The following is a 17416-nucleotide window of genomic DNA, read 5'->3' as shown; positions in this document are numbered from 1 at the left end:
GGGGTCATCCCAATCGTCTTATTTCCTTGGCTCCCAAGTTGGAAGGAATTGGTCTTGGGGCTGGAGATCCTTTTGTTCCCCAGACACAGTTAAGCCGGCTGGTCTCACCTCTTGTCCTTTGCCTTTGCAGAAGGGTAGAATAACAGGGTCGGGAGGGACCTTCGAGGTCTTCTGGTCCAATCCCTGCTTGAGCGGGAATTCCTTTATTGGCCAGTGAAACCACCGAGCCTCTCTAAGCCCAAATTCTTCTCTCGCACTGGTGGGCGGAGGGAGCGGCCCTTTGATCCCACAGCAGTTGCAACAGGCTTGTCCACAGAGTTCTTTCATCTGCCAAGACCAACATGTACCCCACCCACAGAGCAGGCACATTTCGGCCTCTTCAAAGCCAGAGGCTGAATGTATGCTATTGAGACCCAAATAACAGTGGGCTGCAGGGCACCTGGTCATCCTTTTGGAAATCAAGAGGGCAGGGCAAGGGATAGGGGACGGCGTGTGGGGGGGTTCTTGTCATCTCTCAGAGGTTGTTTCAGTTGCCCAAGACATCCCCGCGCATCATCCTTGTTCTGTTCTGCCATCAATCCCCTTGTTCTGGGCTCCGACAATTTGGGTTGGGGGTCTTTTTACTCCCTTACCAAGGACTCACAGGCTTCTCCCAGAAATGGCGACTGTTTTCCCACATCACTGAGCTATGTTCCCCCTCCCCTCCCAAATCCTTAAGTCCCATTTTCCAATCTTGGGCTGCATCGTATGGCACGGGAGACGGGATGAAGGCAAGATTTGAAGAGTGCCCAGTAGAGGCCTGGTGGGCACCTGTGGCTCCTCCAAATGGGCTCCTCCTGTGCCGTTCAGTCACCGGGCACTTTGCTGGTCTTTTAGCAGCAGGAAGGTCTTCGGAGAAAACACAGCCCCACGGGCCTCCTGGAGGAAGCGGCAGCACACCAGACGGTTGACAAGCCACACGGCACCTCCGGCAGGTGCCAGGTTGCCCCGGGGAAGAGGCAGAGCTGGAGTGCTGAGGATGAAAGGAGGGTGGTGGGAAGACTAAACCTATCTGTCTCTCTGCTTACCCGTTCAGAGCATCCGAGGAGCGTTTCCGCAGGCGGGCAGCCACCGCTACACGTAACCAGTCTGGCTGTAGGCCTTTGGAGATGCGGCGGGTGTCAGGGAGCTCTTCTCCAGCACAGTCCGAGAGTGGTAAGGACTGTAGCCGGCGGCTTGTGATTCGCGAGGTGGGCAGGAGGCACAGAGGATGGCGCCGCCAAGGAGAGAGATCAAGGATGACAGGATGCCCAAGTACAGGGCTTCCCCAATCTCGTATTTCATGCTGTCGGGCACCAGAGGGTTGAAGAAGTCTCTGAGGATCACATGGATGTTCCACACGACGGGGATGAAGCTGAGCAGGCCCCCCAGGACAAAAGTGACTCCTCCCACGACCGCCACTTTGTCCTTCGCGGGGGATCCCTGAGAAAAGATGGTGCATCTCATCCCCGTCACGGAGAGAATGGCGGCCAGGAAACCTATAGCAATGGAGGTGGCCATCAGGGCTTGGGCCAGCTGGAGGTCAATGGGCAGGCTGAGCAGAGAGTTGTAGATGTCGCACTGCGTGATGCCCGTGCTTTGGACGGCACACTCCATCCAGAGTCCTTTTGAGAAGCCAACCGAGGTGACGATGCTCGAGCCGACATAAGAGCTGACCCGCCAGTTGGGCAGCATGGTGGCTATGATAGTGCCCAACAAGCCCAGTAGCCCCAAAAGGTAGCCTACCAACTGGAGCCCGACCGATACCATGCTTGCTCTCCCGCTGCTTCTCGTTAGATGCCTCCTTGCCCGATGTGCCCTTCTGCTCCAGTATCGGTGGGAGCAAATGCCCTGTAGAAGACGCGCAGCTTGAAAGGAAACCATCCTGGATTAATTATTAGCTCCTGAAAAAAAATGCCAAGTGCCCTTTGTCCATCCCCTTATCTTAGAAATTACGTCCGAAAACGTAAAAGAAAGAATGATCCGTTATTAAAAATAGGGCAAAGGGAGGAACCCTGTTCTGTTTTCATGAGTTTCACAGAAATCCTGAGCTGCTTGACGAGAAGCAACGAGAAGTTTTTATTTCTGGGAGGGAGAAGCCCATCACAATTGTGCTCCCGTTTCGATGAGCGGGTAACCCTCGGCCAGGATACGTGGGGAGAAGGTACTCCTCTGAATGAGATGAGATGGGGCTCACATTTCGATAAATAAATAAAATAAAGCTTTGCTGTGTGTTTCGGACACGTCTATCGAAAAATAAAAACCGTTCGTCTTGATTTTTTAAAAACCTTTTGCAAAAGGAGAAGTGCGGAGTGAGGAGCCACTCTTGCACTTGTTTGTTTGTTTGTTTGTTTATTTCATTTGTATGCTGCCCTTTTCCCCGAAGGGGACTCAGGGCGGCTCACAACTCAAACAAGGGAAGGGGGATACAGACAATTTGACAACAACACAAAAATACATAATTTAAAAGCGCAACAATCATACCATTCGAGATAGGGGCAACGGTTCTTTAGCCCCAGGCCTGTCGGAACAGCCAGGTTTTAAGGGCTATGCGGAAGGCCTGGAGGGTGGTGAGGGTGCGAATCTCCATGGGGAGTTCGTTCCAGAGGGTCGGAGCAGCCACAGAGAAGGCTCTCCTCCGGGTAGTCGCCAGTCGACACTGGCCAGCGGATGGAATTTGGAGGAGGCCTAATCTGTGGGATCTAATCGGTCTGGTGGAGGTAATTGGCAGCAGGCGGTCTCTCAAGTACCCAGGTCCAATACCATGAAGGGCTTTATAAGTGACGACTAGCGCCTTGAAGCGTATCCGGAGACCAATAGGCAGCCAGTGCAGCTCACGGAGGATAGGTGTTACGTGGGTGAACCGAGGTGCACCTACGATTGCTCGCGCGGCTGCATTCTGGACAAGCTGAAGTCGCCGAATACTCTTCAAGGGCTGCCCCATATAGAGCACTTGCTCACACTTGCACAAGTACAGGTGTGCGTGTGTGTGTGGGGGAACTAGCACCCGCAGCCCCTGGCTCCGAGGGACTGTGGCATTTTGCTCTTCAGTTGAGGCTGGTAGAGAATCCCCCTCCTCCCGTTTAGCTGCTCCAGGACAGCCAGAGCAGAGTTTTGGATAGAAGAGGGGGTCTTTTCTGGCTCAACACACCCCTTGCCCCCTCCTTATCCTAGCATTGGGAGGGGTTTTCCTTGCTAATTGGCCAGCCTGGTGGAAATGGGGCTTGGCTTTCCTGCTTCTCTCCCACTGCAGCTCTGCCTGCACTGATTGACAGCAAGGTTGTTGGGGTATGTGCCTGTAAGTTTCCCCACAAATGCCCAGATTTATTCTCTGTTTTTGGTGCCAAAAAGCCAAGAGGTTGGGTGGGTAGGTGGCAGAGGTGGGTTCCTACCAGTTCGCACCTATTCGGTAGAACCGGTTCGTGAAATCTACCGAACCGATTAGAAGAGGTTCCACCAGTGGACCCGGAAAGCAGGCCACACCTACAGAAGAGGTTCCACAATTTTTTGAAACCCACCACTGACATACACACACACACACACACAGACTCACACAGACAGGCTCACACAGAGAGAGAAAGAGAAAGAAAGGAAGAAAGAAATAAAGAAAAAAAAGAGAGAGAGAGATGAAAGAAAAAAACGAAAAAGGAACAGAGACAAAAGGAAGGAGAGAGAGAGAGAGAGAGAAAACACGTGGCTGGCAAGCCACTCCCACCAGGTCACATGGCTGGCAAGCCACTCCCACAAAGGAGGCCACACCCACAGAGTAGGTTCGAAAATCTTTTGAAACCCACCACTGATGTGCATGATCAAGCTAGGTAGCCACATCGGTGCCTAATGATGTTACCTAGTATGGTATTGAAACATCTGCCAGAAAACAAGCTCAGAGAGCAGCAAGACCACCGCCTCTGACCCTCTTGCAAGGCAACGGAAACGTGGTTGTAGCATCCCGATGATTGATAGGCAGCTGTCATGCCTGGCCGCTTCCTTTTGACTTCCGCCATATACAGGAGGCTAACTCAGGGCAATGGGACAGCCGAGGTTGGAAACGAAAGCTCCGAACGCTAATGTTAAAATAAGAAGAGACGCATATAAAGGATTTAGCGATAAGCTATAATTATAATGACACAAAAGAATTGTACTCCAACGCCACGCTGGTTAATGAATGATGAAACGTTGGTTTTAAAAGGAAGGAAAATAAAAATGTTTTTTTTTAAAAAGGGAAACGAACGCCAGGGCTTGGAGGAGAGGAATGGGGTCAAGGTTGGTCTCTCACCCAGGGCACTCATGAGTTACCCCCGCAGGTCCTTCGGCAGCCCAGTTGTGGCGTGGCTCACCTGCATGAAGGTGTTTGGTTCACCGGGTGACTCTGGCTGTCAGGGAGCCAGGACTCAAGGAAGGAGGAAGGCAGATGCTGAAAGCCAAGGCTTCGGCCCAGCCACCCTGCTGATTTCTCTTCCATGGCTTGGCCAAGCTTCCAGGCGGGCAGGGGTGGGCTGCCATTCAACTCACCTCCCCAGCACTGTCACAGGTGGCGTTGCCCTACAGCAGTGGTTCCCAAACTTGGCAACTTTAAGACTTGTGGACTTCAACTCCCAGAATTCTCCAGCCAGCATAGCTCGGGAACTTTAAGACTTGTTGACTTCAACTCCCAGAATTCCCCAGCCAGCATAGCTCGGGAACTTTAAGACTTGTGGACTTCAACTCCCAGAATTCCCCAGCCAGCATAGCTCGGGAACTTTAAGACTTGTGGACTTCAACTCCCAGAATTCCCCAGCCAGCATAGCTGGAGAACTCTAAGACTTGTGGACTTCAACTCCCAGAATTCCCCAGCCAGCATAGCTCGGGAACTTTAAGACTTGTGGACTTCAACTCCCAGAATTCCCCAGCCAGCATAGCTCGGGAACTTTAAGACTTGTGGACTTCAACTCCCAGAATTCCCCAGCCAGCATAGCTGGAGAACTCTAAGACTTGTGGACTTCAACTCCCAGAATTCCCCAGCCAGCATAGCTCGGGAACTTTAAGACTTGTGGACTTCAACTCCCAGAATTCCCCAGCCAGCATAGCTCGGGAACTTTAAGACTTGTGGAATTCAACTCCCAGAATTCCCCAGCCAGCATAGCTGGAGAACTTTAAGACTTGTGGACTTCAACTCCCAGAATTCCCCAGCCAGCATAGCTGGAGAACTCTAAGACTTGTGGACTTCAACTCCCAGAATTCCCCAGCCAGCATAGCTCGGGAACTTTAAGACTTGTGGACTTCAACTCCCAGAATTCCCCAGCCAGCATAGCTCGGGAACTTTAAGACTTGTGGACTTCAACTCCCAGAATTCCCCAGCCAGCATAGCTGGAGAACTCTAAGACTTGTGGACTTCAACTCCCAGAATTCTCCAGCCAGCATAGCTCGGGAACTTTAATGCTTGGGGACTTCAACTCCCAGAATTCCCCAGCCAGCATAGCTCGGGAACTTTAAAACTTGTGGACTTCAACTCCCAGAATTCCCCAGCCAGCATAGCTCGGGGAACTTTAAGACTTGTGGACTTCAACTCCCAGAATTGGCTGGAGAATTCTGGGAGTTGAAGTCCACAAGTCTTAAAGTTGCCAAGTTTGGGAACCCCTGCCCTACAGGAACAAGCCAAGCCGCCAGGCTACAGGTGGGTCCTCCTCAGGGGTGCCACGGGGGCTCCCTCAACTCTCGCCAGACTCCAAGGGGAAATCGTCCCAATCTTGTAGAGAGGTCAGAACACAGAGGGGCCTCCCCTGGGCGGTTTGGTTCCAGGGTGGCATGAACTCCGCTGGGCTGCCACCTCGTCTGGGCAGGGCTTCTCAAGTCCTGGGGGAGCAGGCGGGGGGGGGGGGGGGAGAAGGGCTCCCGGGCAGCTCGACCCTCCCCCACAGGAAGCACCAGTCTTCTCCTTCCTTTTCCCAGCCTTGGCCTGCAGGCGCCTCTTATCTTGGCTGCTCGTATCCTTATGGTTTCTATTGATTCTTAGTATGATTTGATTGCTTATTTGTACCCTATGACGATCATTAACGGTTGCACCTCATGATCCTTGACGAATGTATCTTTTCTTTTTATGTACACCGAGAGTCTATGCAACAAAGACAAATTCCTTGTGTGTTCAGTCACACTTGGCCAAGAAAGAATTCTATTTTATTCTGTTCTGTTTCTGTTCTGTTTCTGTTCTGTTCTACTTCTATTCTATATTGTTTTATTTGTTTACTAGTATGATTTGTTAGCTTATTAGTAACCTTGACTATCACTAAGTGTAATAAAAAGTGTCACTTTTTATTCATGATGGATGTATTTTATTCTCCTTCTGGACACTGAGAGTGTAGGCACCAAAGACAAATTCCTTGTATGTCCAATCACACTTGGCCAATAATTCTCTTCTTCGGTTCTATTCTTGTCTTCTGTTCTATTCTATTCTTCTGTTCTTTTCTGTTCTATTCTATTCTTCTGTTCTATTCTATTCTTCTGTTCTTTTCTGTTCTATTCTAGCCTTCTGTTCTGTTCTATTCTTCTGTTCTTCTCTTCTGTTCTGTTCTTCTCTTCTGTTCTAGTCTTCTCTTCTGTTCTAGTCTTGTCTTCTGTTCTATTCTATTCTTCTGTTCTTTTCTGTTCTATTCTTCTGTTCTGTTCTACTGTTCTGTTCTATTCTTCTGTTCTTTTCTGTTCTATTCTATTCTTCTGTTCTATTCTATTCTTCTGTTCTTTTCTGTTCTATTCTAGCCTTCTGTTCTGTTCTATTCTTCTGTTCTTCTCTTCTGTTCTGTTCTTCTCTTCTGTTCTAGTCTTCTCTTCTGTTCTAGTCTTGTCTTCTGTTCTATTCTATTCTTCTGTTCTTTTCTGTTCTATTCTTCTGTTCTGTTCTACTGTTCTGTTCTATTCTTCTGTTCTTTTCTGTTCTATTCTATTCTTCTGTTCTATTCTATTCTTCTGTTCTTTTCTGTTCTATTCTAGCCTTCTGTTCTGTTCTATTCTTCTATTCTTCTGTTCTATTCTATTCTATTCTTCTATTCTGTTCTATTCTATTCTTCGTTCTGTTCTGCTGTTCTCTTCTACTATTCTTCTGTTCTATTCTATTCTATATTCTATTCTATTCTATTTTCTCCTACTCCATTTCTATTCCTATTCCTTCTCCTATTCTACTCCTCATTGGAGGCTCAGCGAAGCAACCCGTCCCCCGCCAGCCCCCTTTCACCCCCGCTTCTCCTTTCACTTAATTGGCAGGGGGTGGGTGGGTGGGTGGGTGGAGGCAGCCGCTCGGGAGCCGCCAAGGAAGCGCTCGGGGAAGGCTCACTACGGAGCGGAACGCCGCTTCTCCTCCTCACAAGCGTCCTGAGACCAGCCGGCGGCGGGAAGAGCCTGGCCCAGAAAGAGCGAAATCCCCCGGGGACCAGGACGGCGGTGGCGGGGGGGCGCTCAGCCCCCAGTCGGACACCGAAGAGGCTCCGGCCTCCGTGGACCACGCTTCCCAGAAGATCAAGCGAGAAGGAAAGGTCCCCTTTAGGCCACCCGCCGGCTTCCCCAATCGGGGCACGGATGGGCGGCCGGTCCGCCTCCAGCTCGCTGGACCGACGAGCAGTTCCCGCAGCTGGCGGGGAGGGGTCGTGCGAGCTCCGCCTCCAGGGCGTGGCTGGCTGGGGCGAGCGGCAAGCCCCCTCCCCTTGGCGCCTCCGACGGGCCGCGACTGGCGGCTGACCCGCTGAGCTTCTGCAGGACTCCTCCGGCCGCTCCCCACCCCCCCAGCCAGACGGAGCAAAGCGAGACCTGGGAAGAGGGTGGCGGAGCAGCGGTCGCCTCAAAGAGTTGCCCGGAGGACGGGGCAGAGTTGGCCGCCTTGCCTTTGCCCCTCTCGCTCCGAGCACCGGCGGCGAGGCGGGCTCGCTTCTCTCGAGGGCGCTTTCCGTTTTCCCGGCGAGCCGGGCGAGGGGCGCGCTCTGGCAGGGCCGTTCCGCGCGGGTGCCCCCCCCTCCCTTCCCACGATGCCTGGAGGTGGCGCGCATGACGTCAGCGGCATCCTGTTCTCGCTGCATCCCCTACGCCTGCTCGCTGTTGCCATGGCAACCTCCTCCCCGACGGCAGAGGTAAGGGATGGGGCTCCTCGAGGCCTTCGGGCGCTCCAGGAAGGGCTCTCTCTCTCTCTCTCTCTCTCTCTCTCTCTCTCTCTCCCTCCCTCCCTCCCTCCCTCCCTCCCTCTCCCTCCCTCCCTCTCTCCCTCTCTCCCTCCCTCTCCCTCTCTCCCTCCCTCCCTCTCTCACTCCCTCCCTCTCTCTCCCTCTCCCTCTCTCCTTCCCTTTGGGAAATGCGGCAGGGGGTTTGCGCGGAACGGTCGCTGTAGCCGGCGCTCGCTCCCACTGCAGACACTCCTCCCCGAGCCCGTCTCCCCCGCGCGTGTTGGGGGACCAGATCCCCGTTCTTGCTGCCTGGGCAAAACTTACTCCTCGCTCAGCGCTGGCACCTGCGGGCCAAAGTGCGGGGTGTGTGGGTGGGTGGGGGTGCCTGAGAGGTTGGAGGGGGCCGTTAGGCTCACCCGTTGCGACGCCTGGAACTGAAACGCAGATCCCCTTCGGACTCTGGGGTTGCCACTCCCCTCCTTGCGCAGAATCCCTGCATTGTGCAGTGTTGGGGTGGGTGGGTGGGGGGGGGTGCGGGGAGAGGGATAACCGCTTCCATCCTCCGATGTCGAACCATAGGCGCAGGGAGCTGCCTTCAGGGCGCCTTCCTTCCTCCCAACCACTCTGTCCCCCGTTCCTGGCACGGACGCTGCCAACAGGGACCCTCGGCTTCTGCGGATGTTTTCCCATTGCAGTTACCCTGTGCGCGGGGTGTGTGTGTGTGTGTGTTATCTGGAGGAAGAAGGGCAGCTTTGGGCATGGCCTGGGCCCCTGGGTCTCAAGCACCCTTCAAGGATGGTGGCGGTGGAAGGGAAGACCGGGAGGATTTTTTTCACTGCTTTGCTCTCTTCCTAACAGTTGGCCGAGACCCTTAACTGGTAGAGTGAAGACTTAACATGGCAAGTAGGTGACACCTTTGCTGGAGGGGAGGCATGTTTCCCACCCACCCTGGGGAGAAGGGGCTCTAAGGCCCCCTGTGCCAAATGGAGCTGGCTGGGTTTCTTCTGCATTCTCAAATTGGCTTTAAAATACAAGGGGAGGGGGGCTTTTCATAGGCTCTTCAAATCGGGGAGTCCTGGGGACGTTTTGGCCACTACTGGAACTGCCCTAATATAAAGTTACTTGCTTGTGGCTGGGCAGCCTGATGGAGGTTATTGGCTGGCTCTTCCAGTTTTAAGGTTGTGTTTGCCCAATGGTTGCAATGGTCAATGTTGATGCCGTTGGTCAAGTGAATTGGGCTACTGTCCCACACGAGCCCATTCTGGCCCATCGCAGGTTAAGGAGAAGGAGCGCTACCTGCTTCTTCTGCCCCAGGAGATTTGGGTGGGAAGGGGCTTTGCCCTGATCTTGCTCTGCCCTAAAGCAGCAAGACCTCCACCCCGGAAGAAGAATGAGACCCAGAATGAGATGCTTGGCCGCCCTGTTGAGGTGGCCCTGTTGGTGCCTGTCTCTTCCAGCCTTCCTCACAGCCCCCAAAGCCCATTCCGTCCTGAAGCGCTTTCCACGGGCCAATGGCTTTCTGGAAGAGTTTCGCCAGGGCACCATTGAGCGTGAGTGCGTGGAGGAGGTCTGCAGCTATGAGGAAGTCAAGGAGGTCTTTGAGAACAAGGAGAAGACGGTAGGTGGGTCTGGGAGGGAACAGCAGGAAGGGGGCATCCCTTGCCTTTCACCCACAATCTCCCTTCCGCCAGCTTCCCCCACTTCGCTCCCAAGATATGGATAAGGATCCATCTGGATCGGGGATTCAGTCATTAAAGCGGGGAACCGGCATGTTAATCACAGGTGCTCAGCATAACATCTGTCCCACGTGTCTGAAAAGGTTTATTATTCACTGCTCGAGGCTCGGTGGTGTAAAAGAGCGAGGAGTGGGCAGCAGGAGGAACGCAAAATGGGCAAATAATTGGAGGATTGGAAAACAAAGAAGTGCCAATTAAAGCCCAAAGGATAAACATGCCCTTTTAATCAGAGGGCTAAGGATGTTGGGCAATCTGTTTTTTGGTGATTTCTCCAGGCAGCAGGGCCATTCGCACTGCCTCCTAGTGATGGGACTGAGGGATTGCATAGGAGACGCTCCTGGCACCTGGCCCAAATCCTTAGGCACCTTTGAGCTAACCCCTTTCAGGGGGGCTAAGGGAGGGGGGGACGGGGCACGGTGGATAGTTACTGACTGGTGTCTCCCATTCCTGGCAGATGGAGTTCTGGAAGGGCTATGCCTACTCCGTCAAAGATGCTTCCGACGGGACAGACCGCTCCGATGCCATGTACGTCGCCGTGCCCCTGCTAGGCGTGGCATTGCTCATCGTCATTGGCCTCTTCATCATCTGGCGCTGCCAACTGCAAAAAGTCACGCACCACCGTCCCTCCTACCCCCAAAATAGGGGCCTGGCCAGCCGAGCGGCTCGCAGCTTGCCCAGGGTGAGGGTGCACCGCGAGGCTCCTCCACCTCCCAGCCAAAGCGAAGCCCACTGCCAGCAGGACCCAAGCGGCAGAGGGGCTGCCGATGGCGAGTGGGGGCAAGGGCCACCCAGTCAGCTGGCCAGGACACTTGTTGAGCCCGAGCACATGGCTCCCCCGCTGCCTAGACTGTGCAGTGCCTCTCCTCCCCCCTCCTATGAAGAAGTGACGGGGCAGCCTCATCGTGGTGGCAGCAGTAGTGCACAGGAGCCCAACGTGTCCTACAGCGACCCACCCCCCAAATATGAGGAGATTATGAATCCCCTTCACGCTCCTGGGAAGTAACGGCCCCGGATCCTCTCGGCCAGGTGATGTCAGTACAGAAACAGCCTTATCCTCTCCACCCTCACCAAGTGCTCCACAGGTGGCTGGCGCCATTCACCCACTTCACTCCTTCTGCTAGGCTGTGGCGGGATCCGCAACTAGGAGCGGTTCTGGTTGCAGGGACGTGGGTAGAAAGCAGGGCTGAACTCTGCCTCAGGGGTCCCTTTACAGGAAGATGGCTGTCCCGCTGCTTGGGTCTCTTCCCAGGGCTGAGGCTGGGCCCTACTGCTACGGTGGGTGGGGGCATTCAGCACCTTCGACGTCCACCCTTTTGGCAAGAGCTTGGTTGGGTGGTGAGGACGGATCAGGTGGGGTAGGAGCTTTACCATTCTTTCCACCCACCTGGGATAGTGCTGAGGAGGAGGCAGAAGAGGGCAGGTATGCCTTTTGGGGGGGGGGGGGCACGTATCTGACATGGGGAAATGCCAGTCCTTCTTTTCTGCTCAGCTCTACCCAATACTGCTTTGTTCAACCAAAGGGAGGGGGGAAGAAAGCGCCCCCCACCCCTCTGTGTTTGCTCTCCCTGTGGAATGCTGCCTTTGTCTATGGATGATGTGAGGCCTCCTCCTGCAAAGAGAAACAGCCAAAAAGCAAAAGTGATTTTTTTATTTATTTTTGGATTCACAAAGCCAATGCATTGGCAATTGCCATTTTTCTGATGTACCTGTCGCACTGGAAGGTTGTGTGTCTGTGTCTGTGCATGTAATTTATATGTGGATATGGAGGGCAGAGGAGAAGGACTGAGCCCATCCCTCCCTCCCTCCCTCCCAGAAACACATCAGGACATTTTCTCGCTTATCCCACTGGCCCAATCGGTGTCTTCCTCTCCTTGACGCTGTCCAGAGGTGGACTCTGGCAGCACCATGCTGCCAAAGATGATTCTAGATGGGCATCTGTGTTGAGGACCCCCTCCTGCTGCAATGGCACTTCCTCTTCCTCTGGTGGGATTCGACTTTCCCTTTGGCCCCCTTCTTTGGCCCTGTTCCCTGTTGGATAGAGCGGGGCATAGAGGGGGCTCCTCCTGCCCCCAGTGCTCTGGGTTTCCCCCTCACCATGCAGCCCCCTTCCTTTCACCGGGATTCCCTCCTCGCCAGAAGGAACAGCCGCTCAATGTTTTCACTCCCTTGGACAAAGCACACCCACGCTCTTCTTTCACACTTCTTTCTCAATGGTGCTAACGCATATCCGGGTATTCTCTCCTTGTGTGACACACTCTATGCTGCTTTACTGTATTTATACATTTTGTTTAAACCGAAAGAAACTTCATTTCTCATGGGCAGTAGATTGTTTCTTGCACTGTTCCGAAAGCCACATCATGGTCAGCCGTGAATTTAGATGTGGACAGCGGCACAAGGTTAAAAAAAAAAGAGAGAGAGAGAGAGAGAAGACAACACCAAACATTGTTAAGTATAGCAACTCTCCTTCTCCCTTCACTGCCTGCCTTACAGGGAGATTTCAGTTTAGTTTTTTTAGTTTCATTTTATTTATATGCCGCCCTATTCCCTAGGGGACTCAGGGCAGCGCACAAACCCGAAGGAGGGGAAGGGAAAACACAAAAACTACAAAAGTACAGGGCATTTAAAAAACAACCAACAGCCACACAGAGGGGAAGGGAACTCATCAACCCCAGGCCTGCCGACACAGTCAGGTTTTAAGGCTTTTCGGAAGGCCTGGAGAGAGGTGAGGGTCCGAATCTCTGCGGGAAGTTCGTTCCAAAGGGCCGAAGCCGCCCTCTCTCTTAAGAAGAAGAGCTGCCTACCATCCTGGTGCCAACCACCCTGAGCACACGGAGACTGGTGGCTCTGGTGAGTTCTGCCCTTTTCAGGGCCCCTGTGAACCCGGAGCAGGCAGATGGGTCTTGGGGGTCATCAGTGAAGAGAGGTTGGCATCTTCCATGCTGCTTAGTTGAAACTTCAGCGGAATCTGAAAGCAAAGGGTAAAACTGCCCAGGCTTTGTCCCTACTGGCTGGCTGGCTGGTCGAAGGGCTTTGTGGCAGTGTGTGTGTGTGTGTGTGTGTGTGTGTGTGTGTGTGTGTGTGGAGTGGGTTTGCCCACGGAAATGGTTTGTGCAATGGACATACTTCAAGCTGTCTCTGCTTGTCATATTTTGCCCCAATTGCTGTATTTCTAGGTCTAAATTAGCCTTCTCCAGCCTGGCACTCTATGCTCCATGAGCTGGATTGTGTGTCACATGTTGGGGTGTGTGTGTGTGAGTGTGTTTGTGTGTTTACTTTTTGTGTACTGAGATTGCACTTTTCCAGCTTTTGGTGGGTGTCAAATTGGAGACGTCCTTCCCATGAGGTAGAGACGAAGGGAGCAATCGGTCCGCTGGGACCAGATTGCCTCTCCAGCCCTTGGATTATATGCTGAGCTCTTCCTGAGAGCAAAACCTAACGAGATTAGGCACCGATGCCGCTGCAGCTAAGCCTCTTTCGGGCACCTCGGCTTGAAGCTGCTCTAGAAGAGCGGCAGGCGAGCCGGAGAGGAGCCCCGGAGCGCCAGGCTCTGCGGATGGGAGACTCCGCCACCGGCTCCCTTTAGGGTCAATGCGCGAGAGGCGAGCCGGAGCCTCCGGGCGCCAGATCGGGGCTGGATCAGCTGACGCTTTCAGCGCCTCCGAGCTCTCCGCGGGCCGCAGCTGGGGGCGGGCCACGGCAGGCCAATCGCCGCCCGAGGCCGCTGACCGGCGGGGCCAGAAGTTGGGCCAGGTCCGAGGCGGGCAGGACAGACAGAGCCAGGCGGGGCTGCGAGCCGTCCGAGGCTTTTGCCCCCTTCGCCCTTCCGGGCCTCTTCCGGCTGCTCTGGAGGATTCCTTGCCCGGTGCCAAATCTTTCAAGCGCCCCGGGAACTGACCTTCCTGCGCGCCCCAGAAAGACCCCGGGGGTAGGTGGGGGAGAGGCGGGGGAGGGTCCGCGCGCGCATGCAAGACTTGGCCTCGTTCTTTGGGCGCTGGTGGTCTCTCCCCGCCGCCAGGACCCTCTGGTGGGGGTGCTTGCTGCAGGGCCGTGCCAAGGGAACAGCTGTTCCGATGGAGGCTTTACCGGGACTGGCTGATGAGAATCTCCGCCTGGAGCGCGGGGGTCCCGGCCGAGCCTGGGCGGAGCTCATGATTAAGGGACTAAAACTTATGAAGAACGGTTGCAGGAACTGGGTATGTCTAGTTTAATAGAAAGAAGGACCAGGGGAGACATGATAGCGGTCTTCCGATATCTCAGGGGCTGCCACAAAGAAGAGGGAGTCAAACTATTCTCCAAAGCACCTGACGGTAAAACAAGAAGCAATGGGTGGAAATTAATCAAGGAGAGAAGCAATTTAGAACCGAGGAGAGATTTCCTGACAGTTAGAGCAATTAATCAGTGGAACAGAAGTTGGCTCCAGAAGTTGTGAATGCTCCAACACTGGAAGTCTTTAAGAAGACGTTGGATAGCCATTTGTCTGAAACGGTGTAGGGTTTCCTGCCTAGGCAGGGGGTTGGACTAGAAGACCTCCAAGGTCCCTTCCAACTCTGCTATTGTATTATTGTATTTATTGGTGTCTGAACGGCGTCACAGGATCGCTTTTGCGGTGGGGAGGGGGCAAAATCCCAAGGGCCGCTCTCCTTCCCACCCTCCCAGCCCCAAGAGTCTGAATTGCTGAGCGTTTGGACAATCGCTCCCGTTAACAGAAGGCAGAAGAGCGAGCTATGGGGTCGGCCCAGCTGGATGAAGCCAACCGAGAGGCGGAGTTCAGCGAAGCCATCAGCCGGCTCATGCAGGTCCCCAGCCGGCTAGACGTGGCCGCCGACGAGGACTTTCTCCTCTCTTTCCAGATGCAGGTCCCTGGAGAGCCTTTGCCGGCAGGTAAATAAATCAAGGACCTTGTGGTCTGCAGGTAGGGGGGGGGGATTCACAGTTTCCATGTATTGCCACACGCCAGACCGCCCAGCTGTTCATAAAAAAATAAAAGGCACAAGAAGCCATTCAACACTTAATCCAGTTAAATCAGGGGTATCCAAACTTGGGAATGTTAAGACTTGTGGACTTCAACTCCCAGAATTCTGGGAGTTGAAGTCCACAAGTCTTAAAGTTCCTGAGCTATGTTGGCTGGGGAATTCTGGGAGTTGAAATCCACAAGTCTTAAAGTTCCCAAGTTATGCTGGCTGGGGAATTCTGGGAGTTGAAGTCCACAAGTCTTAAAGTTCCCGAGCTACGCTGGCTGGGGAATTCTGGGAGTTGAAGTCCCCAAGTCTTAAAGTTCCCAAGCTATGCTGGCTGGGGAATTCTGGGAGTTGAAGTCCCCAAGCATTAAAGTTCCCGAGCTATGCTGGCTAGGGAATTCTGGGAGTTGAAGTCCGCAAGTCTTAAAGTTCCCGAGCTATGCTAGCTGTGGAATTCTGGGAGTTGAAGTCCACATGCCTTAAAGTTCCCAAGTTATGCTGGCTGGAGAATTCTGGGAGTTGAAGTTCACAAGTCCTAAAGTTCCCAAGTTTGGAGACCCCTGCCTTAAGTGACACCTTGTGGCCCCAATCCTATTACTGGCCATTACAGATCAACGCCCCCTTTTTAACAGCCTTGCACCTCTGGGGAGGTGGCTGCTCCTAAGTGAAGGAGAGAAACAAACCTGTATCCCACCCCAGGCGCTGTGGTAGAGGAGACCTTGAGGAGCCCCTTGTAGGGTGAAGGAAAGATCCTGATCCACACAGCTCTCAATATACCCCCAATATACACTACATAAATTTGACAAAACAAACATGAATTATTACAAAATTATGCATATACCCCTATATATCATATGACTCAGAGAAACAACACAGTCTAGTTCGGATGTGCACATGTACATGCCGTGAAAAATGACTCTTGCAAGTTTACCAGACAGATGGCCTAGGGAAAAAAGCTGTTACAAACTCTTATAGTCCTGCTAGAAATACTTTGAAACCTCCTCCCAGAGGGAAGCAATGGAAAGAGACAGCGAAGTGAGTGTGTGGGGAGCCAGCTTCCTAGAATCTTCTCCACTGTCCTCACCACTCTCTGTATGGACTTTCTATCAGAGGCACTGCTGCCACCAAACCAAACAGGGATACAGTTTGTTAAAACGCTCTCAACTGAGCCTCTGTAAAAAATGGCCAGGACAGAAGGAGGAAGATGTGCTCTCAATGCCCATCTCCTAAAAAGCAACTCTGGGCGGCATGCAACAATTGACTTGACACATAATTCTCTAACTTGGGTCATACTGCAGACCCGAGTTAGCCCAAAGCCTGGGAGATGGGCGTGGAACTGATAGTGGAGAAACTGCCTGCCTTCCTATTCCCACATGAGTCTCTTTGAACAGGATTTTCTTTGGCTCCTTTTCCTTTCCCTTCTTTCCTTTTGCCCCCTCTTTCCAGCTGGAACGATGCAAGGAACTGATTTTTGGTTTAATGGAGGATAATTCTTTTTAAAATATATTTTTATTGTTTTTACATTTAGAACAAAGCAGTACCGCGAAGTTGAAGTGATGATACAATCACATTATATACAATTAGCCTCATCCATTGACTATTAGCCTACTTAATGCTTTATCTATCCTTCTGTCCAATCACAGTATTTACAGTTTGTTCCAGTCTTATCACCTTGTCTTATACCAATCATAAAATCTGTCCCAGACGTCAAAATATTCTGATTTCCCTTTATTTTTAAGTTCAAGTGTGAGCCTATCTGCTTCCGTGCAGGCCAAAACTTTTTCTGATTATGCCCAGCTCTGATGATATACTTTCTTTTTTCCAATACTGCGCATAAGTTATGCACGCCGCAGTTAACACATGTATAATTAGATAAAGTACATCTTTCTTAAACCCCAGCTGGAACGAGGGAAGGGATTGATGGGTTTATCGGAAGATTTTTGGCTTAAGGGAGGATAATTCTTAACCAGCTCTAGATCTAAAGTACGGGGCTGGGCGTGGGGGGTGGCAGTTAATTTGTTGGGTTGATCCATGAGTTCTCCAAGACCGTGGGAAGTGAGAGTTGATAGAATTCACTCCTAAGAGCCCGAGGAAGGTTTCCTTTTCTGGGACTGATGGGGTCACCTTCCTTTCCCCCTGCTTAGAAATGAAGTCTCTCTATTTCCAACCTCCGGGGGCACAGAAGCAGCCTCGTCCATATTTTGACCGACTTTTCCTGGAATCAGCCCTCCGGAAACCAGTCTTTGGCCAACACAAGTGGCTCAGCTTTGCCTGCCAGCCTGGACCGCAGAAGAATAAGCAACTGGTATTCCATACAGAATATGCCCTAGGGGCAAACCAGAAGGCCAAGGAGGTCTCGGGTCGTCCCCCCCAGCCCCCAAAGGGGGAGGTGGCATTTGGAATTAAAGTGCCTTGTAGGCCTGAGGTGGGGGGCAGACAGGAACAGAAGGGGTTTTTGGGACTTTAAGCCATGCCTGGAGTCCTTGCTATGGGTTGAATCCAGAGGTTTCTGGTGAAGAGCTACTGAGGGTGCTTGTCCTCTCCACCCTTGGGAGAATGGAGGTGGTTTGCTGGGGGTGGAGCA

At 52.8% G+C, this 17416-nt stretch overlaps 3 protein-coding genes across 6 annotated transcripts in view; 2 read left to right on the top strand and 1 right to left on the bottom strand.

Annotated features, from left to right (window-relative positions):
- Nucleotides 1-208: 208 nt before the first annotated feature.
- On the bottom strand, nucleotides 209-1883 carry CLDN2 (claudin 2). The gene has a single exon (XM_032228153.1). It carries the CDS (start codon nucleotides 1786-1788, stop codon nucleotides 1114-1116), a length of 675 nt encoding a protein of 224 aa, XP_032084044.1. The 5' UTR covers nucleotides 1789-1883; the 3' UTR covers nucleotides 209-1113.
- Nucleotides 1884-7348: 5465 nt separating this feature from the next.
- Nucleotides 7349-12426, top strand: PRRG3 (proline rich and Gla domain 3). Of its 2 annotated transcripts, XM_032227316.1 has the most exons (4): nucleotides 7349-8108; nucleotides 8997-9041; nucleotides 9596-9756; nucleotides 10329-12426. In XM_032227316.1, exons 2-4 carry the CDS (start codon nucleotides 9035-9037, stop codon nucleotides 10875-10877), a joined length of 717 nt encoding a protein of 238 aa, XP_032083207.1. In that variant the 5' UTR covers nucleotides 7349-8108; nucleotides 8997-9034; the 3' UTR covers nucleotides 10878-12426. The 2 variants fall into 2 exon arrangements, with proteins under 2 accessions (XP_032083207.1, XP_032083206.1); XM_032227315.1 differs by having other exon boundaries at nucleotides 8997-9756.
- A 1177-nt stretch (nucleotides 12427-13603) lies between these two features.
- The window catches only part of LOC116515340 (mitochondrial fission factor-like), an 8734-nt gene continuing 4921 nt past the window's right edge, over nucleotides 13604-17416 (top strand). Inside the window, exons 1-3 of one of the 3 annotated variants that reach the window (XM_032227318.1) lie at nucleotides 13604-13799; nucleotides 14581-14755; nucleotides 16977-17137. In XM_032227318.1, the coding sequence (XP_032083209.1) occupies nucleotides 14599-14755; nucleotides 16977-17137 (318 nt within the window). In that variant the 5' untranslated portion in view covers nucleotides 13604-13799; nucleotides 14581-14598. Of the gene's footprint in view, nucleotides 13800-14372; nucleotides 14756-16976; nucleotides 17138-17416 lie in introns of those variants that run through there. The other 2 variants (XM_032227317.1, XM_032227319.1) reach the window with 2 other exon arrangements.

Source organism: Thamnophis elegans, chromosome 12 (genome assembly GCF_009769535.1).
Source record: "Thamnophis elegans isolate rThaEle1 chromosome 12, rThaEle1.pri, whole genome shotgun sequence".
Classification (NCBI taxonomy): Eukaryota; Metazoa; Chordata; class Lepidosauria; order Squamata; family Colubridae; genus Thamnophis; species Thamnophis elegans.
This window is presented reverse-complemented; position numbering and strand designations above follow the sequence as displayed.